Below are 27,755 nucleotides of genomic sequence, written 5' to 3' on the forward strand. Positions count from 1 at the left end.
CGTGCCGTGCATACCAGTAACCAGTACATCGCAATGAGTACACCATCTCTAGTGCCAGTATGTAATGAGCATAGAATATACATAACCGCACATAACACTCGATATTTCCACGTAGAAAGGTATTTGTTTACTAGTATTATTTGTACTTTGCATTAAAACGATAAACTTTTGTCGTTTTCACTTATATATTTTCCAATTTATAAATCATGAAAATAGTAATACATTGCATATGGTTATACGTTTGTATTTTGTTTTTTTTTTTACCCTGTTTGCTCTTTTTCGATCCGTTGCAGTGCCCTGCTGTCAATCTGACAGGATTTTATAGTGCCACATCAAGGTTCAGAATATGCGAAATTGCTACTTTTAGAAGTTGTTCGCATTATTCGAGTACAGTAGCTTCGATTTATCGTAATAAGTGGCGTTGTTTAGATGGCAGTCTCGTTTCATGAAATAATTTCACCAACAATATTGATGAAATATGTGTGTGGCTGAAATACACAATATTCTTCAAATTCCTCACCACCATCCATGTTATGATTATAATTTGTTTTACCTGTCCAGCAAGAATCACATCTGTACCTGACAACTAAGCAGAGGATAAAATGAGTGACGAAGGATTTGACATGTGCGAGTACATGTGGGACCCAAATGTTGTCATGCGCCGTCTTCTTTCAATTGTAAGCATGTCATGGTGCTAGTCTACTAATTCTAGAATCATATGTTTCAAGTTCCATTTCATAATCACATATTTGTAAAAAAGCTCATGAATGTAATTTAAACTAGAGTTGTAGATAATGGGAAGCTGAGGCATTGTTTTTCGCTGCTTCCATCTCAATACTTATGCAATCAAAGGTGAACAGAATTTCAGCTACACCTGAAACGAATTCCTGAATTTCAAAGTAATAATTTAAAACACTACAGAGTAGCATTCTCAAAACAATGAATATGAAAGTAACATAGAAGAACGTTGCCATTCTTGTAATTAATTCCGTGATTAAAATTTAATTACATTCAACAGTCTATCAAATTGTGTTTCCATTTATTTTTAAAATGGTAACAGTGTTATACCATACTTATCATGGTGTATGAAACTCAGAATAGATGATTTTGAATAGGCTTTATAGTATGTTTAGATGTGTAGCCACCCAGTTTCTCCACATTTATTTATTGGGCATCACTTACAAAAATGCCAATGGTCCTTATGTAATTTTCTAGAATTACTTTCATAGTTGTCTTATTTGCTTTGCTAAAAGTATATATTTTGTGGAATTGATACTTATTCTTCAGAGGAGGTAAAAAGTATACCCAGTATTTAAATTTTTAATGCAAACATACATCAAAGTTCGAGTTTACAGTATTCACTTACAATTAGTTGTATTAAACAGTTCAAACTATCATTGCAAATACATGTCCACTTGCAAGAAATGAAGCTACACTTCCAAAAACCAACCGAGGGGGAATTCCTTAATCACATAAACTATTTTTTCCTATCGTTTCACCCTTTTGCTGCCTACAATCTTACAATTGAATAAGGTTGCGGATAATCCCCCCCCACCCCTCACCATCGGTCTCTATCATTTAATGAATAACCGATGTGTTACATTGTTTTCTAATTTTTTTTAATCTTGTATTTGCATAGGTTTAGAATTGAAATCATTTATTTCCTGCTGATGTTTAAAGTTGAAAAAATTAGCGTCAGGCAAGACTCCTAGAAATGGTTGAAAAAATGTCAAAAAAATTGAGTTTTTTAGTGATAAGTGATGTATTTCGCGTTACGATTACTAGTCCATGCTACTACAGGGTTTTATGTAAAATAAACTCTACTGTGAAAACGCATGGACAGGAGATGTCTCAAAGATTTTTTTTGCGGGCTATCATCAAAACATCTTTTGGTCTTGCTTTGTTATAACTGAAAATTTTTCTTTTTCAAGAATATTCAGTACTGCTAAACACAAATGGTAGCATGGAATTTTGGATTATCTACTCTCTATCAATAAACTCGATTTTTTAGCTATTATTCATCCAGCTTTGATGGAGTTTTTAGCACGAGAATATTTGGAACTCGTTAGAATAATTTTTCTGAAAATATCGAAGGAAAATTATTTAACAAAATACGTCTGATACGTTGTAATATCTCTTCCTCACCCCTCATTTGTAGCTTCACATAATTGGTGGACGCTTCGATTTGTAAGTGTATTTTTTATATCCAGTAAAAGATATGGCAAAAATTAACGAATGATTGGTTATCGCTCCTTCCGGGTTCGGGACTGTTCAGATCATGAGACAACAGCCTAAAGACACCAATGCAATATTTTTTCCGCAAATTCAAAACTGATTTTACCCTGTAAAATTACAAATGAAATACACAACAAAATTGTGTCAACAACAAAATTTGAACCATCCAGGGCGAAGAAATCTGAGACAAACGTATAATAACGAAGTGTAGCATTCCGACAGTATATAACCGTAAAAACTTGAGATTAGCTATCCTTGTTGAACTGTGGTGCTCTCAGGTGGTCAGCATTAATATGAATAATTTATACATAATGCTAATCATTGAGTGATAAAAACTTTGAAACATGTTGTTGGCATCCATTTCTACGGCGTTCAAATCCTCGCTATTATTATTTCATCTTCATTCAGATATCACGATTCTAACACATCTTCAAGTGTCTCGTAAATTACTACACTAACTTATTCATGCGTTTGTCAGAAAGGATTTGTCACTTTCTTAAAAATTCAAATCGCATACAACGAGAGTAATTTTCCGAAAAATTTTGCATTCTCAAGCATTGACAATTTACATTCATGTGTAGTTTGAATGGCGCAATTGACACAAAAAAGGATCTAGTAGCACACAACGAAAGAAAAATCCTTGCGGACAGATATGTCTCAAATCAAATTCTACAAGGACGCTTTTGGAATTCAAAGTTTTCTGATTTAAGTTATGTATTTAGCGATCTTGGATTCGTTTATTCGATTTTACATTACGAGAATAACCGGGAAGACGAGAAGTAGAGATGAATGAATGTGGGTATGATTAAAATATGAGTTTGATGTTTATTGTGAGGTGATTTGTGTGAAAACTGGAGATTAAGTGTACAGTTGATAAGAAGTAACTTGGAATGAATAGAACAAAGCATAAGTATGTGCCGAAAACAGATTGCGAGATCAGAATTCTGGGAATGCAAGGAGATAGTTGAATGTGCACAGAATATGCAAGACTTTGTTTAGTCTAATGAAATGCAGAGGCATCCAAACAAAGAAGACGTAGGATAAGTTATGAGTACGAAGAGAGAATGAGCACGTCACAGTGACACGGGGGTACAGATGTAATTTTTAAAACAAACGTTCACCAAGAATCGAATGAAGAATCGAATTCTCGACAAAAGTGTTACGAGAATTTGTATTGTACGGTCAATAGTTTAGCTACTAATAAGACGTTTAAAAATGAAATCGATCAAAAAACATATGCCTTCAAACTGAGCTTTATAATTTTTGAACCGTTTGAGTAACGGATTTTGCTGAATTCGTAATTTTGTAGGATAGTGAATTATTTGTAAAATGCGGCTGAGTGGTAATAATTTAAAATAAGCCGTAAAAATAGTAATTTTTGTGGTACTTTTCATCACTTTACAAACCAATGGAATTATTACAAGTACCATTAAGTATGATCAAAATCGTTTGTCATTGACACTCCTTTTTTTCATGCAATGATTTCTTTTTTCTATAAAATTGTTCCGTATTCCATTATTTTATTACTATTAAAGGTTAAGTTGTGTAAATATTGGATTCTTTCATCGGAGGTCACTGCGGAAATATGTAGAAAATTGAAGTTTTTTTTTCGACAGAATCATTTATTCCAAAAATGCGGGCCATGGTAAGTTTTCAACGCCGTCACTTGAATTTAGAGTTGTGTTATTTTAGATTTTTTGATAGAGCCGTTTCCGAGATCATCGCTAGAGTTTTTGGGACAAACACAGATCGATGTTCTTCTAAAACCCTATTTTTGGAATACTAAAACATCTGAAATTATAGAGTTTCATTGTAATTACAAAAAGTTATTTGCAACCAAAGCCAATACTTTTCTGATATGACCATAACCCATGAAAAGTAAAAATAATTCGCATCAAAAACATTTGAAACGTATAAACAGCCGCCAAATACCAAAATTACCTCATAATGAAAAACTTATCGACAATTTTTGCCGTCAAATCAGGAAAAATGGCAAGCACGACTTTCCCGCACGTATAAGTCATTTGTTTTATGTCATTGGCATTTTTCTGATTTAACGGCAAAAATTATCGATAAATTTTTCATTATCAGGTAATTTTGGTACTTGGCGGCTGTTTTTACGTTTCAGATGTTTTTGATACGGATTTCACTACTTTTTGCAAGTATACGACAACAATAATACTATATTGTACGAACCAAGCATTTGTGATAAACACAATCCTTCTGTCAGTTAACATACGACATGCGGTGTTTACAGTTGATAATGTTAAGCACTACAATAACTCACTAGGAAATAAAATCAGATTGACGTACCACTTGCATTTATATGAATAGAAATGACATAGTTTGCTTGTAATTAATAAAAAGTTGGGAAACGGAATTGTGTTGGCGGTGGTGTAAGTAATTAAAGATATTTGGCACAGTTTGAATTATTTGAAACTGAATGATATAATGTAGCCATCCGGATATGTATATTCGAGCTGATCGATTGCGATTTTTTTTAGTACTATTTAATAATTCGAACAGTGTAGAAATCAATAGTGTTATAGTACAGATTTCAATTAGATTCATTATTAGTCCAGGTCAGATGGACGAGGTCTCTGTCCTATGAGTTTCGATGAAAAATATTTACTCGTTCGCGAAATATGATACCCTGATTTCGGGCAGAAGTTTCTCCGGGTAAATGATTCTCAGCTACTGCTCCTCGGCCTACGGGTACTTAGTATTGGTGGCGATCCGCAGCCGCGAATCTTGATGACATCTTCCTCATATTATTCAAGTGGCTAAACTTCAAATTCAAAACACAACCTTTCAAAATTGGATCTAAGGGAAATTGTTCCGTGAGAATTTTTTTTGTTGTGTACCAGGTTTTCAGGTACGAGCAAAAAGAAACGTTGCTGCCGAACAAACTACCATCATTCTCATGTCGACCACCCTTTTAAGTTCGGAATTGATTGACAGACCCATATTAGGTTAATGAAAAGATAAGCACCAAGATTTAAGCATTATTTCATGAAAAGTAAGTTATCTATAACAAAAATTTGCAATAACGATAAACTAAATGAGGGACTAAGAATACAAGTGGTGTCAGTCAGTTTGACCTCATTTTTTAGAACAACGGAATGTACATCCGAGATTCATTAGGGTCCAAAATCTTTACGCTTGTTACGTCCGTGGATGTCATTTATTCCCGAGCGGGAAGGAATAAACCGGTTCGGCTTCGCTTTTACGTCCGGGGAGAACCAGAAGTTGGATAAGGGTTGAACAAGCGTTTGGATGTTTGAGATATCAGCTATATATTTGTTTGAAGAATTTGTGGAATGGTTTAAACGGGGTGCGTAGTTCACAATATCGGTAGGAAAAGTTATACGTGAGGTTTTTGAGTGTTGAAATAGACTTGATCGTGTCGAACGTTGGAATCGGAATGATACGGAGGTAAAGAGCAGGAGTAGAAGAAGGTGCACAAATTCAGAATCGTGGGGAATAAAATTAGCAGAGTTGGCAACAAGCGAGTGGCGTGAGAAAGAATGGAAATAGGAGGACTGAGATGATAAGGTTACTTGTAAGGATCGTGGGAGTGTGACGAGATGAGGGAGACGTGGCGATACGCCGGACGTAACACTAATTATAATTCTCATTTTCTATAATTATTGAAATTGAATCCTCCAAAAAATATTTTTAATAAACTTAAAAACATTTGCAAAAAAAAAAAAAAAAATTATAATAATATACAAATCAAAATCAAACTTTACCTCAAAGTTCTTCATTCAAAATTCAGGTCCAAATTTCTTTGTCCTAAACAATTAGGTAAAAGTGACCACCATTTGGATTTTCAATCCCTCAAATGTTTGAGTTTTCATAAAAGTAAATGAGATAATCCAACGAAGATCAACAAAAAAATTAACTTTATTTTACCGAATGGTTCCTGTTATATTTTAAGTGAACATGACACATTTGCTACAACGTATGAATAACATGAAGTAATACAAAAATCATGCATATTACCCATAAATTGATAATAATTTAATATTTCACTTCTTCAGTAATACATCAAAGACATTTTACAATCTCCAACTTTTTCAAACCTTATTCACGGAACATTTTTTAATGTCATTAATTTTTTATTGGAATGGTACGACCGAAACGTCATAAAGCCAGGTCAGCTTCTCCTTGAAGATAATGTTTAGTAGTTCTCTCAATCTGGGAATAATTTTTCGTCTCAAACTACTTTGTTGCCAACTGCAAAACAAGCTGAACGGCCTCACTTAAATTACGTAACGCATTCAGGATCACTTTTTTACCCCTACCCACCAATGAAAAAAGCAATACCGACCATTGCAAAAGGCACTAATCGCGTATTTTTGATCATTCCTTTCATATCGCGTTAGAATTTCTTTGGTAACCAAAATGGCGGCTCCAATATGGCGCCTCAAAGTTATGATCTTTCATTTTCTTGCTCAAATCTTGGTTATTTCACTGTGAATAACGATAGAAGATATGATATTTTTGTATTTGTCGTTTTTTTCGTTCTTTTTGTTGTATTTTTCGTTTCTTTTGTTGATTCACATTTGTTAATGTCGCGTTCTTTAGCCGTCAATAAATATTTTGCCGCCATTTTGTTTATTAAAAAAATTCCAAAGCGATATGAAAGGGATGATCAAAAATATGCGAATAGTGCCTTTTAGAATGGTCGGTATTGCTTTTTTCATTGTCAAAGTATACGATTTTTGCGAAAAAACATGGAAAAAATCGGCTCTTTTTTCGAAAAAATGGTCACAACTTTTTTCCAAAAAATCGTAGGTTGATTTTGACCATGCCATTCGAAAGAAGAGATCAAAAGCTATCGACTTGTTTTTTTTTTTTTTTTTTCAAGCGACGTTTTGATCAAAAGTTACATCGCCGAAACTCGTGTACAAATTTTGGACATTTGGGACGAAATGGGTTAAGTCGTAATACAATTGTGATCGGTTATTACTTTTTTTACAATTACAAACTACTATTGTAAATTATAATTCATTCCTTTTCAGTTACAAAATACAATTGTTATTTTTAACTTGTCATAAATTAATTACAAATTTGCCCTACGTTGGTTGTGACAGGTGGGGGAAGATATAATAGAAAATGTGGAAAGAGGAACAGAGAAATAATACATAATAATAATAACGATAGCAGAAGTATGAAGATAATCAGAGTAATGGAATAGTGGAGGTGGGATGCAATGATAGATGTAATGAAAATAAGGAGAATAATTTCCATGGTGATTGCGATGACGCTCAATTCGTAGGTTACGCTCCGATGGTGATTGGCGAAGAACGTAGCGTCCGTGAAGGGGAGGGGGCAAGGAAAGAGAAGAATATTTTTACGTATTTAGTTGCCACAAACGGCAGTGACGTTCTTGTCTATGCGTGTCGCAACACAATAGCTATTGCTCAACAATTGCAATTACATTTAGAAGTCTAAATATATTTTACTATTATACATATTTTATTGCGTACATATTTTTCTACATATTTTATTACAGCTTGATGCTGAATATAACTGAGGTAAAAAAAATTTCAGGAGTCTTATGAACCAAAAATCCATACTTTCATTCCTTTTATCACATACATAGTAGTATCTTCAGAATAGATTATCAAACTATTATATTGGTAAACATCACTTCAAGACTACGCAGTAAGAAATATTTGAATCATAAACGAAAGCTTAGATATCGATACTTCCTTTAAGGAAGGGGGGGGGGGGGGGGGGGGTAGGGTTAATTCGGTCAAAAAATGGCACATTTTTATGAATTTTTATTGAAGAAAGAATTAATATAAATAATGTTATCCCAGTGGGGTATTGTCAAGTCACATTTGGAGTATACTCTGTGAAATTTTCGTGAAAAAATATAAAGATTTGAGCCAGTGGCAGCAACTCTTGTCAGGCGCCTCGGAAAAAAAGCCTTTTGCGGTGGACATCAGAACTCAAGACTGGATCATGTAAAACACAAAAACCAAAGCGATTCTTTTAGTTTATAAGTTTATCTAGGTAACCCTATCGAGAAAATTTTTTTTTTTTTTCATTTTTGGATTTATGGTGGCATTCTAAAGTCAAAAACCCGATTTTCGACCAAAATAACCAACATTTGAGCCCCCATAAAAAATACTTGAAATTAAAAATAAAAAAAAAAAAAAAAACTCGACAGAGTTACCTCGCTAAATATGTGTAGAAAAATTGTGTAAAAAATCAAATCGATCGGTTCAGTAGATTTTGAGTGACAGTGTCCACTGACTTTTAAACAGCAAGTTGTGGGACAATCGATTTATCCTGCCGCGCAAGTGCTGAAAATTCCATTTGAGGCACTCATACTAAAAATGCTGTACTACCGTCAAATTTTCTCGGATCGACTTGAAATTTTCTCAGAACATTCCTGAAATATGGTACTTTCACGTAAAAAATTTTCAAAAAATTGAAAAAAAAAATTAAATACCCTACCCCCCCCCTTAAATCAGTTCAAAATGGTTAAAAGTCTGTTACATTCATCGGATTTAGCTTCACTTTACGATACCTCATGTTAATCAGAAGACTATTCACTACAAAGTCTCTGGATAAATTTTCTTTTTTGTCACTACGCGCCATCGTTAAATATTCTATTTGATAACATTGCATGGATATTGATTAGGGATGACAAATAGCAATATTGAATTGACTAGTGGAAAAAACCTCGTAGCAGGAACTCTAGATGATAGTCTTCTGAATAAAATAAGCCATCGTTCAGTGAAATCGAACAGATCTACGCGATTTCTCATAGTTTCGGAACCATTCAAAATAAAATATCAGAATTATCTATATCTAAGCTTTTGGTTATGATTTCTTAACATAGCTTACAAATACATTAATTTTACTATCCTTCGATTCGCAATTACTTGATAGTAAAATTAATAAATACCACCTACATTTGACTTACCAATCTTTTTCATTCGAATTCATTATTAAAAATCTCGACTTATGGTCGGTATAATATGGTGATATTCTTACTTCTGTCAATTCTTTTGTTGCTTTCACATTGCACTAACGATCTATACATTTTTTCGTCTGCCAATGCTATCCTCATCACAGGGAACGATCTGAATCGTTGGAATTACAAAGTCATTGTAGAACCAGTGAGTATCAATTATTTTAAACCATCAGATATTCTGGTAACAACGAAGAATCACATTTTTCTATGAAAGGCGGAGATTATTTACTGTCAGTAACCGTGATAGCCGGTGATGAGCGTTATGAGTGTTAGCTATTTCTTGTTTGGCTAAAATAAGGTTTTTCCCTTTTATCACCAGTTATGAACAGTTACTTGATAGGTATTTGGGGTAAAATTTGGAAGGAAGCACTGTTTTATGTGTTACATGAAATGAATGAAACAAAAACAGACAATTACTCGTACAGTTTGATTCAAACTTCAGTTTCATCATATCTCCAAGATATTTAAGAATCATATCAAAATTAACATTTTCTGTTAGTTGAATACTTACAAATAATCTATATTATAGTCCGCGTGGGTTATATCAAACTACACGGGAGATGTAGGGGCAATGATTGTGATATATGCAAGAGGTGGGCCACTCGGAAAAAAGTGACACAGTGATTGCAAGATTACAGAGACTAGGTAAAATTTTGTATGGTTGCAAAAGATTTCCCCTGTAAAATATGAAAATTTGATCACACATGACTACGGGAAAATTTCACAACTATCCCGATTACAAAAAAAAAAAATCAATCATTTTTAATCATCTGTAACCATCAGTGATTTTGTTTTTTGACAAGTTAAATAACGCATACCAAAGTATGTTGCATACACGTTTTGCGTACGCATGACGCAGAGTATCTACATGCCATCTGACGAGCAACGAATAAAACTATCTTACTGGAGCGGTTTTAATATTTAATATTACTAAGGTTTTGAAGATGTCATGATTACTCTCACCAAAATGACTACGATATGATTACAAATGATTATAATTGAAAGAACGACTGTTTGAGTGCACATGTGTTTATGATTACAAAGTGATTACAGTGATTGCAAAATGACTGCAATAAGAGGTGACACAATGACACACAATGACTGCTTTAGTGGCTAACTCCTTCGATATACTACGGATCCCCCACTCTAAGGCAGGCAGTCACCGAAGCCCCATGTAGCTATTTTGATAGTGGGGATAGCGAAACACCTAGCGCGCGCGAGAAAGAAAACATCAGTTGGCTAGTAATGGGGGAAGCACTCGCGAGAAGAGTTACGGAGTGTGATAGAACTTGTGGCGATATAACCCGCACGTACTGTACAAATTTAATACATCTTAGAAGGCATAATTCAACTGTCTTAGCATTGCATCGTACTATGTCGGCTATATATAATTTAAATGGCTGAAGAGAAAAATTAGCTGTCGCAGAATCAATTTCCGCATGTTTACTTATAGTTTGAAATAACAGAAGTACCCGGAAAAAAATTTCCCTATTTTAATTTCGAATACAGGTGATGAGAGAAATTAATGACATTGTAGTCAGAATGGTTAGGTGGCTATTGGAGTAAGGCTCTGGCAAAGCATCCCTAGATACCGGGTTCGATTTCTGGCTCCGTCGTTAATTTTTCAAGTCACCTGAAATATTTGAATTTGCAATTTCTATTTTAATTTCATAAAATTATGTAAATTAATATAACATTTGACATGGTTATATGTACATACACTTGGGGACAATGAATCTGAGACGGCTAATCTTTTACACCAGACAGTTATGTTGGCAACACAGAGAAACCTACAGCGCTATAGTGGGCCGAGCGCAAAACAAACTCAATCTCAATAAACATAATATAACCCATGGCCGTCGAATCTAACCTTACAATACCGCGGGGATAATGACTTGTTGCCGTGTAAATCCAATTAGGAGGTTAAGTTCGACGGTCATGGGTTATGTTATGTTTATTGAGATTGAGTTTGTTTCGCACTCAGCCGACTATGGCGCTGTAGGTTTCTCCGTGTTGCCAACATAACTGTCTGGTGTAAAAAATTAGTCGTCTCAGATTCATTGTCCCCAAGCGTATCTGATACTTTGGCCGTGTCCGAAAATTGACTGACAGTACTGTCATTAATCTTTTATCTCTTTTGCGCTGCCGAGTTCATGGACAGCTCTGTCTCTGTCCTAGGGAATTTTTAGTACTGACAGTCAATTTACGAACACGGCCCTTGAGAGCATCGATAATTATTTTAAATTCTGTATAATCATCTAAAATGATATAGTAGATTAGATATAATAAAACTATATATACTTATGTATATATAATTGTCATATATAATTATAACTATATAAAAAAATTTCCAGGTATGGTCAGTACTCTGTAATTAATTTGTGGTCATTTTAATTCCGAAGTTTGAAATTTCAGCTTTCCGCTAAAAAAATTTACGCGGAAAACAAAACAAAAAATCAAGTCGCGTGAATGCGCATTTAACTTCAACGTCTAAAACAAATTTACATACTCTGGATAAAAATTATTTTTAATTGTCATTTTCAACAGTCAAAGTAACTGTGTAATTATTTATTTGGTAAGAGAAGTATTCCACTCGAGTTGAGTAATTATTCTCTTATTGGTAAGAGTAGGCAAATACGAGTTCACTTGATCCGAATACAATTGTTTCTACTGCATCGTATCAATCATCTGTGGTCAACTGTACTCTACGTACAAATTTCTGGGTATTATTGTGAAGTTCACACTTGTGATTTTCGACACTCGTGTGTGTTGTCTCGTGTTTGAAAATAGTTTGAGGAATTATACGCATGTTTATGATGCCTTCTGTACGAACATTGACCGAATATAAAATAATATTTTGATGTGATTGGAATTTTAGTTACGGCAAAGACAGGCGTACTGCACTGACAACGAGTGTCTTAATGACGGTGCACGTATGTATTATTATTTGTTAAATAAATATCATCTTCTCTAAAGCTTGAATTAAAACATGAATAACAAACAATACAAATATTCACGGAATGATGAACATTCGTAAACTGTGGCACACATTATGTATCTATTACTTGAATATTTAGTATGCAATGGGATACGGCATATCGGGAAACTCCATTTGATGACCCTCCATAAAATAATTGTACTTCACAAAATTCTTCATCATCACTTTCACTTTTTATCAACTCATACGTAATGAAACGAATATCTATCCAAGAGAGTTATTAAGGTGTTTTTCTATCATAATGCGCAATCAATGATTTCGTCTGAAAGCATCTGAAGCACTGAACCGAGAGAGTATAAAAACTTTAAGCGGCTGTAATTATTGTTACCTTGTCCATAATCATTTCAAAGTGCAAAAGAAGTAGTATGAAATGCAAATTGACTACAATAAAACAAGAGTACCGAATAAAAGTATCGATGAAAATGCAGTAGGCTGAATCCATTTTAAATTGTGCAGGCCAGTGGAGGTCATATTCCATAATTGCACGTAACTAAAGTACGTTCTTCTTCGCCTAAATAGGCGGACACGTATATTTCATTATCTCTCTATCTAATAAAAAAGTTTCAAACAAATGAACGTAGAAAAAGATTATAATAACAATAGTAAAAAAAGATTATAATAACAACTAGGGGCTTCGCCCCTGCGCGCTTCGCGCGCCAACCCCATCTCGGCGCTACGCGCCTCGGGCACTCGGCGCTGCGCGCCTCGTTGTTCGGCGCTTCGCGCCTCACTATTTCCTTACGCATTGTCTAGTAGACAGGCGAATTCCTTCATGTTGATTTAATGACAGGTCCTGCACTTGCTGTCCACTTCAATTCCTTCTGTGCTTACTTTTCTTTTTTTCATCAATCTAAGCTTCCATTCGTTGGTTGAAAATTGGTGTTCCTTCTCTATTGATATCTGTCTATCTCCTTGACTTGCTGAATTATTTTTGCTACCGCTCTGCCCGTTATTCTCCAAAATCACCTTCTTTATATTTTTTTTTTCTCTGTATTTATGTTGCTGTTCACTCCGTAAAACACCTCTTTTTCTTGTGGTCAACATCTATCATGGTCGTCCTCTTGCCTGGTTATAGGAATATTTGTTTATTATTATTCTCTGGCTTATTTGGTTCTTCGCACTTAAAATTTTATTTTCCTTTTTCCTTTGTGATACTTCCGACCATCCACCATCTTCATCGCCTTGTCTGCTGGTTGAAACTCCTCCTTTCTGTTCGTTGTTTGAAAAGCCTGTATGATATTTTTTGTTCGCTTCCCTATATTTTCGCTGCTGTTCCCGTCGTCTAATTTTTCGCTCTTCTATGTACATCACATTGGTTGGTCGTCCTCTCGATTTATTTTCCGAATCAATCATCGCAATCGATTCTTCTAATTCTTCGACACCCTTCGTTGAATTATTTTTACTGCCGCTCTGCCGGTTATTCTCCAAAATCACCTTCTTTATATTATTTTTTTCTCTATATTTGCGTTGATGTTCATTCCGCAAAACACCTCTTTCTCTTGTGGTCAACATCGATCCTGGTCGTCCTCTTTCCTGGTTATACGAATATTTGGTGGATATTATTCTATGGCTTATTTGGTTCTTCGCACTTACAATTTTATTTTCCTCTTTCTTTTGTGATACTTCCGACCATCCACCATCTTCATCGCCTTGTCTGCTGCTTGAAACTCCTCCTTTCTCCATTGTCATCGTAAATCCTGGCTGTCCTTTTGACTGTTTGGTGATATATTTAGATTTACTATTATTTGATTGTTACTTTTCATACTTATTACTCACTATCTGAATTTTATTTTGGTTCTGCAAGACATCAAAGTGTCCACTCTCTCCGTCACCGGTGAAGAGTAGCGAGAATTGTGTTCCACTTTGTGATCCGATCCGGTATGGATGAATTTGTTCTTCGCGATACTCGATTTAACATATCTTAAAAATTTCCGCAGCTGCATATATTGCATTTTTATTCATATGTGATTTGTAATCACCAGGTCGCCTAATCACAGCACCGTTTGACTCATTACCTGTAATAAAACCCGCAAATGTAGACCAATTATCCACTATATTTGAAACGATACTCAGTCTCACCTCTGCGTGTCGATCTTGAGTGCCGTATACACAATACGCCAACGCGCGAAAAAGACAATTCCTGTCGGGAATCATCGTTATAATTTTCGTTTGCATGTTCATTTTTTGCGCGTCAGAAACAGATACCTATAAAGATATTTGTCAAAGACTGTCATAAACAGCCGGTGACAGCTGTCAAAGGGTTTGCTAGATGCTTCTTGTTTTGTTTTCGGTATCTCACCCCACCGCCAACTTCATGCGTATACTATTGTTATTATAATCTTTTTTTTACTATCTCTCTATCTAATAAAAAAGTTTCAAACAAATGAACGTAGAAAAAGATTATAATAACAATAGTAAAAAAAGATTATAATAACAATAGTAAAAAAGATTATAATAACAATAGTATACGCATGAAGTTGGCGGTGGGGTGAGATACCGAAAACAAAACAAAAAGCATCTAGCAAACCCTTTGACAGCTGTCATCGGCTGTTTATGACAGTCTTTGACAAATATCTTTATAGGTATCTGTTTCTGACGCGCAAAAAATGAACATGCAAACGAAAATTATAACGATGATTCCCGACAGGAATTGTCTTTTTCGCGCGTTGGCGTATTGTGTATACGGCACTCAAGATCGACACGCAGAGGTGAGACTGAGTATCGTTTCAAATATAGTGGATAATTGGTCTACATTTGCGGGTTTTATTACAGGTAATGAGTCAAACGGTGCTGTGATTAGGCGACCTGGTGATTACAAATCACATATGAATAAAAATGCAATATATGCAGCTGCGGAAATTTTTAAGATATGTTAAATCGAGTATCGCGAAGAACAAATTCATCCATACCGGATCGGATCACAAAGTGGAACACAATTCTCGCTACTCTTCACCGGTGACGGAGAGAGTGGACACTTTGATGTCTTGCAGAACCAAAATAAAATTCAGATAGTGAGTAATAAGTATGAAAAGTAACAATCAAATAATAGTAAATCTAAATATATCACCAAACAGTCAAAAGGACAGCCAGGATTTACGATGACAATGGAGAAAGGAGGAGTTTCAAGCAGCAGACAAGGCGATGAAGATGGTGGATGGTCGGAAGTATCACAAAAGAAAGAGGAAAATAAAATTGTAAGTGCGAAGAACCAAATAAGCCATAGAATAATATCCACCAAATATTCGTATAACCAGGAAAGAGGACGACCAGGATCGATGTTGACCACAAGAGAAAGAGGTGTTTTGCGGAATGAACATCAACGCAAATATAGAGAAAAAAATAATATAAAGAAGGTGATTTTGGAGAATAACCGGCAGAGCGGCAGTAAAAATAATTCAACGAAGGGTGTCGAAGAATTAGAAGAATCGATTGCGATGATTGATTCGGAAAATAAATCGAGAGGACGACCAACCAATGTGATGTACATAGAAGAGCGAAAAATTAGACGACGGGAACAGCAGCGAAAATATAGGGAAGCGAACAAAAAATATCATACAGGCTTTTCAAACAACGAACAGAAAGGAGGAGTTTCAACCAGCAGACAAGGCGATGAAGATGGTGGATGGTCGGAAGTATCACAAAGGAAAAAGGAAAATAAAATTTTAAGTGCGAAGAACCAAATAAGCCAGAGAATAATAATAAACAAATATTCCTATAACCAGGCAAGAGGACGACCATGATAGATGTTGACCACAAGAAAAAGAGGTGTTTTACGGAGTGAACAGCAACATAAATACAGAGAAAAAAAAAATATAAAGAAGGTGATTTTGGAGAATAACGGGCAGAGCGGTAGCAAAAATAATTCAGCAAGTCAAGGAGATAGACAGATATCAATAGAGAAGGAACACCAATTTTCAACCAACGAATGGAAGCTTAGATTGATGAAAAAAAGAAAAGTAAGCACAGAAGGAATTGAAGTGGACAGCAAGTGCAGGACCTGTCATTAAATCAACATGAAGGAATTCGCCTGTCTACTAGACAATGCGTAAGGAAATAGTGAGGCGCGAAGCGCCGAACAACGAGGCGCGTAGCGCCGAGATGGGGTTGGCGCGCGAAGCGCGCAGGGGCGAAGCCCCTAGTTACACAAATAAATTTTTCGCGCCCGATAATGATTGTTTAAGATTATAACGTAAATATGGTTTTTTCTGATGGTTAACGTATAGTTTCTAAAAAATAACCGCCAATTTCGCGATTTCGGAGCTTTGTTTAAAATTCTTATTTTGGAGCACAAAATGCTAGGGAAGTGAATTCGAATATGGTTTTGATGAATTGAAAAGTAAACGACGGAGCCAGGAATCGAACCTGGTATCTAGAGATGCTTTGCCGGAGATTTACTCCACTAGACCACCTAGCCGTCCTGATTACAATGTCATTAATTTCTCTCATCACCTGTATTCGAATTTATTTCGGTTTCGTGTGCCGTGTATTTGCATAAGTTGCAGATTTCATCGCTGAGGCACATTGGAGATCTATATATCCATATATATGGCATGTTTAAGTGTGTATAATACACGACTTATTTTAGCCTAATTAGAACGGGCCCGGCCGTTCGTAATATTATACCAAGAAGTCATATTAATTATTAGCGAGAAAAAATGTTAGAGAAGTGAATTCGAACATGTTTGTAGTCAGGACGGCTAGGTGGTCTAGTGGAGTAAGTCTCCGGTGAAGCATCTCTAGATACCAGGTTCGATTCCTGGCTCCGTCGTTAATTCTTTAATTCACCAAAAACATGTTCGAATTCACTTCTCTAGCATTTTTTCTCAACAATAATTAATAAGACTTCTTCATTTAATATTATGAACGGCCGGGTCCGTTATAATTAGGCTAAAATAAGTCGTGTATTATACACACTTAAACATGCCATATATATAGATACTAGGGTGGTCCTTATTCAGGGTGTCGACGAATTTTTACCAGACCATCCCCCAAATCAACTTCAAATAATTCGAAAACAATCGCCTAATATTTTCAGATTTTTACATCGACTCTAAGATAGTCCGCATTGTGATCGAAGTTTCTTATGGAAATTAACATTGGTAAATTTTTTTTCTCGGTATATATTTTATTGCAAGAGTAATAATGTTCCAAATAATCCGTAACCACGAGGTTTTGGTGAGAATTAGTGCTACTATCTGGGAAAAAATACACATTATCGTACCGGGCAATCTAGACGAATTGCACAACCTCGAAACCTGACTTTTTTTTTATTTAGAGGAAGTGCAATTCGTCTAGATTGCGTCGTACGATGATGTGTATTTTTTTTTCATATAGCATCACTAATGCCGACTAAAACCTCGCAGTTACAGATTTTTTGGAAAATTATTACTTTCACGATAAAATATATAATGCGAAAAAATGTTTTTCTCATGTCATTTCCATAAGGGGTCATCCATAAATTACGTGACACGAATTTTACAACTTTTAAACCCCTTCCCCCGTCCTTGTCACAGGTTGTCACATTTTCAGAACCCCCTCCCCCCTGATGTGACGTCACAAATTTTTCAAACTTATGCATGTATTTAAAAATAATCAAAAGAAAACAGTTATTTTCATTTTTTTCTTATTTTTATTAAATATTCTTTATATATAAATTTCGTGTTTTAGTATTTCAAATTTTAACATGTAACGTCACACAGCTTTTGACCCCCTCTGCCCCTTGTCACACTATGTCACATTACGATGATACCCCCCCCCATTAACTTGTGACGTAAATTTATGGATGGCCCCTAAGAAACTTCGATCACAATGCAGGCTATCTCAGACTTGCTGTAAGAATCTGAAAAAATTTGGCGACTCTTTTTAAATGATTCAAAATTGATTTCAGTGATGGGGCGGTAAAAATTCGGCAACACCCTAAACAAGGACCACCCTAATAGATACATATAGTCTCCAATGTGCCTCAGCGACGACCTCTATTACGTTTTGGAGTACGTAGAATCTCACACTTGCTCGAAATGTCCTATTTTTGTTGGGTGATTTCCTTGCTTTTTATTTTATTTTTTTGCCGCAGATTCGATTTTTTTGCTTCATCCCTTAATCGAAAATTTCTGGCGTTGCCACCTTTATGTTAGGCTGGCCAAGCCATACGTAAAAACACATACAGGGTAAGTGGAAAAAGAAGTCAAATAGAGGCATATTTTTTTGCTATTTATTTGTTCGCAACATGCACCACATTTAATTTTTTTACTCACCCCCATACCAACAAACCATCCCCTAGATCTTGACTTCAGACAAAACACCCCGCTTTCGGCGAAAAAGAGAGTGCACCATTATTTTTTGCTATTTATTTGCTCGCGATGTAAGATGTTTTCAGATTCTTGGCCCCACCCCCCATCCGAAGTAACCACGCTCTGGATTCTGACTTCAAAGGGAACAGATCAAGGGCGGTAGAATAACAGAAAATGGAGTGAATTATTATTTATTTTTTTTCTGCCATTCCCTTGTTCACGATATGAGCCATCATCAAATTCTTTCTCGATCAAATCTGAAATGAGTTCAACGATTTTCTTCCTACCCCAGACTTAGAATATGGTTCACGAGTATTATTGATCACGAGCAAATAAATAGCAAAAAATAATGGTGCACTCTGTTTTTCGCCGAAAGCGGCGTGTTTTGTCTGAAGTCAGGATCTAGGGGATGGTTTGTTGGTATGGGGGTAAGTAAAAAAATTAAAAGTGGTGCATGTTGCGAGCAAATAAATAGCAAAAAATATGCTTCTATTCGACATTTTTTCCAATTACCCTGTAGGTGTTTTTACGTATGGCTTGGCCAGCCTAACATAAAGTTGGCACCGCCAAAAATTTACGATTAAAGGATGAAGCAAAAAAATCGAAACTGTGGCAAAAAAAAAAAGAAAACAGTAATTAAATCACCCAACAAAAATAGGACATTTTGAGCAAGTGGTTGTGCCAGCTTAATGGACGTCATTTACAAGCAATTGTGGAATATGACCCCCGCTGACCTGCATGATTTGAGATGGATTCAGCCAGTAATTTCTGCTATAAGCCTGGCCCTTTGATTTCTTAGAAAAACTTGACGTGTCAAAATTTTCGGAGTTTCAGGATTTTTTAAACTTACAATTAGACATTTTGGCAACTATGAATGTAGCAGTTCAACTCCATAACTTGAAAAATGTGTAATTTTATGATAAAAATAAATTGGTGTGAAAATTTGCAAATAACAACTTGTGTACCCATTATCATTGTATACTGATATTATGTAAGCCAAGAGCAGCTCACGAATGTTCCTTTTGCTATCTACCTTAGTACGTCGACTGCAAATGTATATGTATACTCATGTAAGATTATTACTTTTTAGTTCCCGGACCCGGTACCCCTCCGGCTTATTCGGATTTTTTTTTAATGATCATAGCCTTTGCGTTCATAGCACTTATGCTCGCATTTAGGCCAAGGTCACTTCGGGGAGGACACGGAAGTAATGACACGAAGAGGCGTGATCACGATGCTGTGAGTTCCTATCATGTAATCTATTCATAAACCATAGCACATGTCAAGGTCACCGGTGCTTTAATATATGTACCAGCCGTGTATGTTACGTAAAATTCCGCGCAGTGTCTACTGACGTCAGGGCAAAAACGGTATTGATAGCTATAGTCACTCGTAGAATTTCCGTATGCAAGCATTTATCTATGTTTGATGGTGGAAAATGAAGGATGATTAGTATATAGACAAAACAGGAGTATTCTATTTCAATCAACACCAAATAAATAGAAAACAGTGTTTGAGTTGTAGAAATATGCCAAATGCGTCAGGAATCAACATGTTTGCATTTTGTTTTAACACTCCATCTTAGCGTGGGGGTCAAAACTTGGAATGGTCAATATTTCGAATGGCTGATATATCGACATTTTAAACATGCGAAAATAAAATAACGAAAGATAAATTATTCGAAATCTGGATTTTTGAAAGTGTCACGGATTAGTAGTCATTCTAATCTTGGACCCATGTGTAGGGTCAGGCTTTAAAATATTTTACAAAGTCGTGTAGATATTTATTTTATGGGCTACTCCACGTCAACTCGAATGGGTCCTGACCTTCGGTTTCTCTGATTTACCCACTGTACGAAACTGGTGTGAATCATAGATGTTTTCAGTCTTCGTCTCGGTGCTACCGAATTTGGTTTTTTAGCATCCAAATTTTTCAAAAGATTGTATTCCAAAATTGAAGGATTGTGCAGCAACTGTGTAGAACAAAAGTGATTACTTTTTATCTTACATATTTGAATAAATCTATACATTTTTTTGGGTTTTGGAATAGATAGATGTAACAAAATAAATAGAAAATAACGTTTTTCACAAGAAATAAAATCCTTTCATTATTCTCATATTTTTACATGAAATTCTGTGACTGAGGCCGGAACTTTTTATACTTTGTCCAAGACGGGATGAGCCTTTGTTTAGAAGTTACAGGATTTTAAGAAAGCATGAAGTCTTTCAAATTTTGGATAAAATGAATTCTGTAATGAATTTTAGTTTATTTTTCGAAAATCTACGGTTTATAATCTATTGTAATTTGTTTATTTATGAAATTGAATGATACATTATTAAATTTTTTAAATTAAATCATAATCTATGTTAATTAATTTATAAATTACTAAATTTACTCGATCTCACAGTGTTGGGAAGTATCTAGAATCTAGATACAAGTAACCAAGATACATCTCAACACTTTTTCCGATGACAAGATATAAAAAAAAAACTTTTATTATTTATACGTCGATAAGATGTGCCAATTCTCTGGAATTCAAAAATACGAACATTTGTAAATGTTCACAGGATAACCTATTACGTAGGTGAGAGTCAATATAACAAGTCCGGCGAGTGAAAATAAACATTTCGACGAAACTGTACTAGCAGTAATACACAATTTGTGGAGCTTTGATCGGCTATGTTGGTTCCAAAATCTGATAGATTTATTGTGGCGCTCAATTGCATCTTGACCGAGATAATATCATAATTCATCGGGCATACTATCACGAGCTTGCGCTCCAGCTCTTTCAACTTTATTAACACGAACCAAATTGTAGCAGTTGGAGAATCTTTAACCAATTAAGAGCCGAGGCGTCATAGCGGCGGCATTCAGTGTATTTCAAAATAAAAATTCATCTCGAAGAAAAAAAATGATGGTTTGTTCTATGACGCCATTTGAGAAAATGATAAAAAAAATTCGTCAACTTCGAGGGTTCAAAAGTGTATGAGCCCTTGAAGCGCGGGAAAAATAACTTTTTATGGTTATAATCGGATTCCTTGATCTCAAAAATACTTAAAATCCATGCTTTTAAAAGTAAATATTCACCCGAGACACCAAAAAGATTGAATTATTTCATGACGTCATTTCGCGATTTTTAGCACTAATGTCATGGGCGCGTTTGACGCCGCTAACGATAAGACGCCGCTAAGACGCCTTAGCACTTAAGTGGTTAACTTTGCTATTATTCTGAGGTAAAAATTGTTCAGCAGTATTGAGTATTTTCGTTATTTTAGCGACAGCATTAGAGCAAATGTAAAATACAGTCCGCTCCCGTAATAGTGCCGCTTCCCCTTATTCTCGCTCGAACGTAACCCCCACCACGGGCTCACTTCGGGTTTCATATTTGTCTCTCTATTCGCTGTGAGCCTCGCTCGTGCAGCCACCTAGCGGTTTCAAAAGCTAAATAGCCGGCGTGTTAATTTACATTAGAGGCATACTGATAAATATCCAAATCAGCAAAATATTATCAAATAAGTGATATTTCCATTGTAACAGTGAAGTGAAAAGTTGAAAATAATAACGAGTTGAAACTCCAGTAGTATGTAGCAATATAATATTAATAAATACACAATGAAAACCACTACCTTTTACGAATAAAGGTTTTTATTATTCTACTTGATAGTTTTTGTTTTATTAGAAAAAATTGGTGGCTGTAAATTTACTAAGACGCAGATAACATGAATAATATTATCGATGCAAAAGAACAAATGTTGTGGAATTTTATACAAAATTTGATATGTTTTAAGTCGTTGCATAATTCTTTCTACATGAATTCGAACTCTTGCGATGTTGTAAGTCAGATCTGTTTCTTCTTTCGAAAATTCTGATTTTTTTTCCAAAAATGGTGGCATAATAAGAAATACTCGTTTACCACTTGCATCAATGATAGATCTGATTTCAGGAAAACCTTTATCTGTTAAAACCACATCACCATCTTCCAATGAATCTACCAAATTCGATTCAATAGTTAATAGTTAATCACCTTTTCTACCGCCAGCAACTTTCGATTTGAAACAGATGAACCCAGATGATGTGATTCCAATCAGTACTTTTGCTGTAAAACCTTTCTTATAATGAAAGTAACAGTAAATACGGTCGTCAACACTTGACGGAACATCTATCTTGAATTCAGTGCAGTCTATGATAACCCGAGTATTAGAGTACTGAGGTTTAAAACATTCCGGCATAGTTTTCTGTACGGCAGCTCTACTTGGCCAAAACACTAAATTTGCAGTTGACGAATTCAAATATTGTAAAGTTGAAAAGAATATCTTGGAAATAGTTGACCGATGTAAACCAAAGAAAATTGCTATGGCTGAAAATGTCAGTCCAGTTTTTATTTTCACTAAAAAAATTAAAAGCCTCTGTTCTCTTGTTATTGTAGATCTTTCCGATGGGTTTTCAGTTTTAGATAATAAAAAATTAAAGTTCTGGAAGTTCACTCCAGCAATATCTAATAAATCTTCATCGGTCTTAATAGATGGAAAACCACAGAAACTACGCTGTTTCCTATTTTGTTCAACTACAGCCTCGTTAAAACCAACCGACTTATCTACTCTATCTGTTAACGATGTGCCGCATTGTACCTCTTCATCTTTCATTTTTTTCCTATTCACAATAGTTTTGAGAGTGGCAATTTCCGGTATTTCAGTTTGAACTTCAGCAACGCAGTAGTTAGTCATGTAAATATATCTGTTACAAGTGAAAGCTTTTATTTGTTCGATACCAGCAGAACTTACAAAATCTACTTGACACTCTTGATCACTTTTTAAAATTACTTCGGCACTGCTTATATCCATAGGTTCACGTCCACTATTATTGACAACATTGTTGGGGTCGTTATTAACTTGATTTCCAGTATCACAATTCACTCCGATGTTATGCTTGTGAAGAGTCTTTCTTCGGTTCATGAGTCGATTGTACCTATAATTAATAGATACATAGGTTATTATATAAATATCGATGTATATTAGAGTGTCCCAAAAAAACCGACTATTTTTTTTTTTTCAAAGAACATTGAAAAATCGTCAGAGTATCTCTAGAAAATGACCCTGTGAAAATATAAGCTCTTAATATTAATATTTAGAGGTGGCGATTTGTAATTTTCTATTTCCCATTTAAATAACATGGGAAAATTTTTTTTTGAACTTTGGAATTTTGTGATGGGATAACGAGCTACTTCATAAGTATGACAAAATCAGGTCTTATAGGAAATTTGATGCTCTACAAAAAAGGTCTGATTGACATTTTGCGTAAATCCAGCCGTTTCAAAAATATCGAGCCTCAAACTTCGGACTGTTTAAAATTATGCTTTTTTTTTCGTAAATACAACAAAAATTAATTTATATGTATTATAAACCCAGAATCATCAACTGAACAATAAATATATGCATATATTTGACGGAATGCAGATCCGAAATTATTAATAATTTGACAAATGATAATTTTTATTGATTTTTTTTAGGTAAGTAAATATTTTTCGCTAAAAATCAATAAAAATTATCATTTGTCAAATTATTAATAATTTCGGATCTGCATTCCGTCAAATGTATGCATATATTTATTGTTCAGTTGATGATTCTGGGTTTATAATACATATAAATTAATTTTTGTTGTATTTACGAAAAAAAAAGCATAATTTTAAACAGTCCGAAGTTTGAGGCTCGATATTTTTGAAACGGCTGGATTTACGCAAAATGTCAATCAGACCTTTTTTGTAGAGCATCAAATTTCCTATAAGACCTGATTTTGTCATACTTATGAAGTAGCTCGTTATCCCATCACAAAATTCCAAAGTTCAAAAAAAAATTTTCCCATGTTATTTAAATGGGAAATAGAAAATTACAAATCGCCACCTCTAAATATTAATATTAAGAGCTTATATTTTCACAGGGTCATTTTCTAGAGATACTCTGACGATTTTTCAATGTTCTTTGAAAAAAAAAAAATAGTCGGTTTTTTTGGGACACTCTAATGTATATATTATTCAATTTTATAATTATTTTTTTACTTCTCATACATTTACCTGCTCAAAACAGCTCTTTCATTTACTTGCTTTGCATGATAAACTGGAGGGAATAGAGTTGGCGCGTAGCTTGGACTCGCAGGATCATCTGATTTTTTCTTGCCAATCAAATGAGCATTACATATTACATGATGAGTTTTTGAACTCCACTTTGAACCATCAGGACAGTAAAAAACAATAATACTTATGTATTTATATAGTGTTTCATGCAGATAGCATAACAGTTCACCTATTGATATAGTTGGCTTGATTTTAAAAATATAGAAAACTAAGGCATCGAAAGTAAAGTTATGTTACTTACTTTTTTCTTTTCACAGCTGCAATCCATTTTTGCCTTTGAACTATTTTATGTGATGCAGTTGGAAACTTGTAAAATATACAATCACTAGTTTTACCGTTATTTTTGCAGTTAACAACACAACAAGTGTAATTCCACATACCGTCTATTGTTTCCCATACAAAATGCTATCACACACAACACACGCTGGCTCAACTCACTACTCGCCACCCCGCGCGCTGCGATCGTTTCGCAGCTCCCCTCCAAGCGGCGGCTCACAGCGAATAGTGCCAAACGCTGGCTCAATGAAATAGCGTATAATTCTCTGCTTTCAATTCAAATTATAGTCATTATTTTTTTTAATAATGTTATTTCGTCACAAAATTCATAATATAGTAATAAGATCATTAAAAAAAATTTCATAAATTTCAATTATAATCATTAAAATAATAATTGATTTTATTGAAAGAAATAGAGATTATATACATTTGATAATTTTACTATATCAATGAGTATATTTTTAACACGTTTTGTGGAATAAATGGGAATACGTCTGAAAAGTTTTCTTAAAATAACGAAATTTAGAAAAAGAAATTGAATTTCGAAAATCGAAATAATCCATTTTTATATGATAAGGAAAACGAATATAAATATACACGAGTAGTCACAGTTTACCCGGTGCGGCGGCACTATTACGAGAGCGCGACGAGAATTCCGACGGCGTGAATGCGCGTCAGTGGTGGGGTTACCTGAGTTCCAAGAAAAATACTCCCCTACTCCCCCATCGCCGGCACTATTATGAGAGCGGACTGTATTTACGAAATGAATGTTCCAAAATCGTGGATCCAATATAGTTGCCACGGCTGATAGGGTTATCTGTTCTATATTTTCAAATCTCTTTGTAAATTCTTCTAGAAAAAGATTCTTCTAACCAAGCCCTGATACCATGTTTGTATAGATATGTCTACATTTTCTATCTGTATCTGTTCCAACGCGTGTAAACGCAATTTATTAACCTCAACATAGAAACAGCTCCTAATTGATCAGTAGCAACAACAGATTTTTTGAAAAATATCACAATACCGTAGACTTTATGACGCACTGAGTTGGTGATTCGATTTTTTTGAATAATTTTGAAAGGTGTTAAATTCAAGAGATGTGCAAAGCACGGCAATTGTTTCTCTGCACCAAATTAATCTACCACTGCTTTTTTAACATTTGTAGCACCATCAGAAACAACGACGCAACACTGCTCATATCTATTTTCCAATTGTTAACCACTCACAATAACCACCTTTAAATGTTCTCTCAGGAATTCCGTTCCTCTTATTCAGTGACGTCAATTGCAACATTTTTGTGAATATTTTCTACTAAAAAATGTGCAGTTACACCCAGATAACTTTTGGTGTTTATAAGGTCTGTCCAAATATCTATCGTCAAGCATACATGTGAAACTTTTGAGAGTTTGTTTTTCATCATATTCGATAAGATGTTGTGCTTTCCTTCCATGAGACATAACTAACTTAAATTTATTCAATATTGGCTGCTACAGTATCGATACATCGATATATCGGCAAGGCAAATATCGAAATAAATATCGATATATATCGGCCATCTCATCACAGACTGTATCCTCCAAGATTCACGTAATTAAATTTATGATCATATTCGCATCTTTTGTATTCAGATGTCACCTTCCTGTAGCTGTGTGCTTGTTCATGTTCCATTCCTCGTCCTTCGTTAGTTTGCTACACAATTCTTAACAGAAACACTTCAGTACATTTTTATCTGACGCAAAAATAAAGAAATAGCATGAATTCTATGAATTTACTATTAAAATTTCATAGAATCTGTACCATTTCTTTATTTTTTACCTCGGAATTTTTTTCAGGGTCCTCGTGGAAATCCACCAATGCCGCCACCAACAGCTGATTGAAAGTAAACAGATAAAATTAAATACTGCTGAAGACGTCTTTATATACCTAAACCCTGCTGCGCTTGAAAGTTTTAAATAAAATAAATCTATAGAACGATAACTCGTTTGTTTCACATTATATTGATATATTGATAGATACAATTTTATGATAAAAAAAAAACCAAGGACTAACTTGACATTAGCTACATAAGTGTGATGCATTAGTATGTTTTTAAAGAAATTAATAATATGAAATCATAGGTCATGTTGGTCCCTATAACTCATTTTGCTGGTCAAGATGATTGTATTAACGATCAACCAAAACAGAATGCATAATATTGACATAAAAGCATTTAGACGGGAATTTTGCACTTTTGTAGTTCAGTTTTGAATCGCTATATTTTCGGTTGTATTCATCGTAGAATTATGCATACAAAAAAACTAGTTCGTGAAGAGCATGATAGGGCTTGCGCAACGAGCTAACTGTCAATCTAAGTTTATACGTTACGTTAATGCTCTTCTCCTTGCTTTATTCAATGATTCAACATACCAGTTAGACTATATAATTCTGACCTATCATTTTATCAATATTATTATTTACTTATCTTATATATCACTTAATAAACTTAGTACTTTAGTTCAATTATATTTAAGGGCTATTCAAACGAAGGTAATGCTTTAGTTTATGAACTTGCCTGGCAAAGTGGGAAAGCAAAGAATGAGTTAGTTGTATGTGAAGCAGAATGCAGTTGCGTAAAAAGTTATAGAGCACGGAGTTATGTGAAGGCTAGTGTAATACGTATGGCATAATTAACGCCATCATCATTGTTCAAATGATTGATTGTAATAACCTCTGGGCTCAGAAATCTGTGTTGAATAATTACAAATGTGTATTATGTTGTTACCTTATAAATTGTTTAATCCTCGCGCAAACAGCTTGAAAGAATTATTTTGTTATGTAGTCTCGGCCAACGGG

At 34.7% G+C, this 27,755-nt stretch overlaps 2 protein-coding genes and 2 long non-coding RNA genes across 8 annotated transcripts; 2 read left to right on the plus strand and 2 right to left on the minus strand.

The window, feature by feature from the left end:
• LOC124215751 (small integral membrane protein 14) lies at positions 1-27,712 on the plus strand. 3 transcript variants are annotated; one of them, XM_069134903.1, is made up of 5 exons: positions 1-119; positions 562-677; positions 12,111-12,165; positions 19,611-19,759; positions 26,670-27,712. In XM_069134903.1, exons 2-5 carry the CDS (start codon positions 603-605, stop codon positions 26,673-26,675), a joined length of 285 nt encoding a protein of 94 aa, XP_068991004.1. In that variant the 5' UTR covers positions 1-119; positions 562-602; the 3' UTR covers positions 26,676-27,712. The 3 variants fall into 3 exon arrangements, with proteins under 3 accessions (XP_068991004.1, XP_046475456.1, XP_046475457.1); XM_046619500.2 differs by having other exon boundaries at positions 2-119; positions 26,756-27,712; XM_046619501.2 differs by lacking the exon at positions 1-119 and adding an exon at positions 317-480 and having other exon boundaries at positions 26,756-27,712.
• LOC138190556 (uncharacterized) lies at positions 13,082-14,088 on the minus strand. Its single transcript, XR_011176597.1, has 2 exons — positions 14,007-14,088; positions 13,082-13,943 (listed from the first exon to the last, which is right to left on the minus strand). It is a non-coding gene; the product is annotated as an uncharacterized lncRNA (long non-coding RNA).
• On the plus strand, positions 15,160-16,166 carry LOC138190561 (uncharacterized). Of its 2 annotated transcripts, XR_011176607.1 has the most exons (3): positions 15,160-15,241; positions 15,305-15,424; positions 15,485-16,166. It is a non-coding gene; the product is annotated as an uncharacterized lncRNA (long non-coding RNA). The 2 variants fall into 2 exon arrangements; XR_011176606.1 differs by having other exon boundaries at positions 15,305-16,166.
• On the minus strand, positions 22,198-25,044 carry LOC138190731 (uncharacterized). 2 transcript variants are annotated; one of them, XM_069134902.1, is made up of 2 exons: positions 24,588-25,044; positions 22,198-23,485 (listed from the first exon to the last, which is right to left on the minus strand). In XM_069134902.1, the coding sequence occupies exon 2, from the start codon at positions 23,470-23,472 to the stop codon at positions 22,537-22,539; it is 936 nt and encodes a 311-aa protein (XP_068991003.1). In that variant the 5' UTR covers positions 23,473-23,485; positions 24,588-25,044; the 3' UTR covers positions 22,198-22,536. The 2 variants fall into 2 exon arrangements, with proteins under 2 accessions (XP_068991003.1, XP_068991002.1); XM_069134901.1 differs by having other exon boundaries at positions 24,582-25,044.
• Positions 27,713-27,755: the final 43 nt, after the last annotated feature.

This window comes from Neodiprion pinetum, chromosome 3 (genome assembly GCF_021155775.2).
Source record: "Neodiprion pinetum isolate iyNeoPine1 chromosome 3, iyNeoPine1.2, whole genome shotgun sequence".
Taxonomy (NCBI): Eukaryota; Metazoa; Arthropoda; class Insecta; order Hymenoptera; family Diprionidae; genus Neodiprion; species Neodiprion pinetum.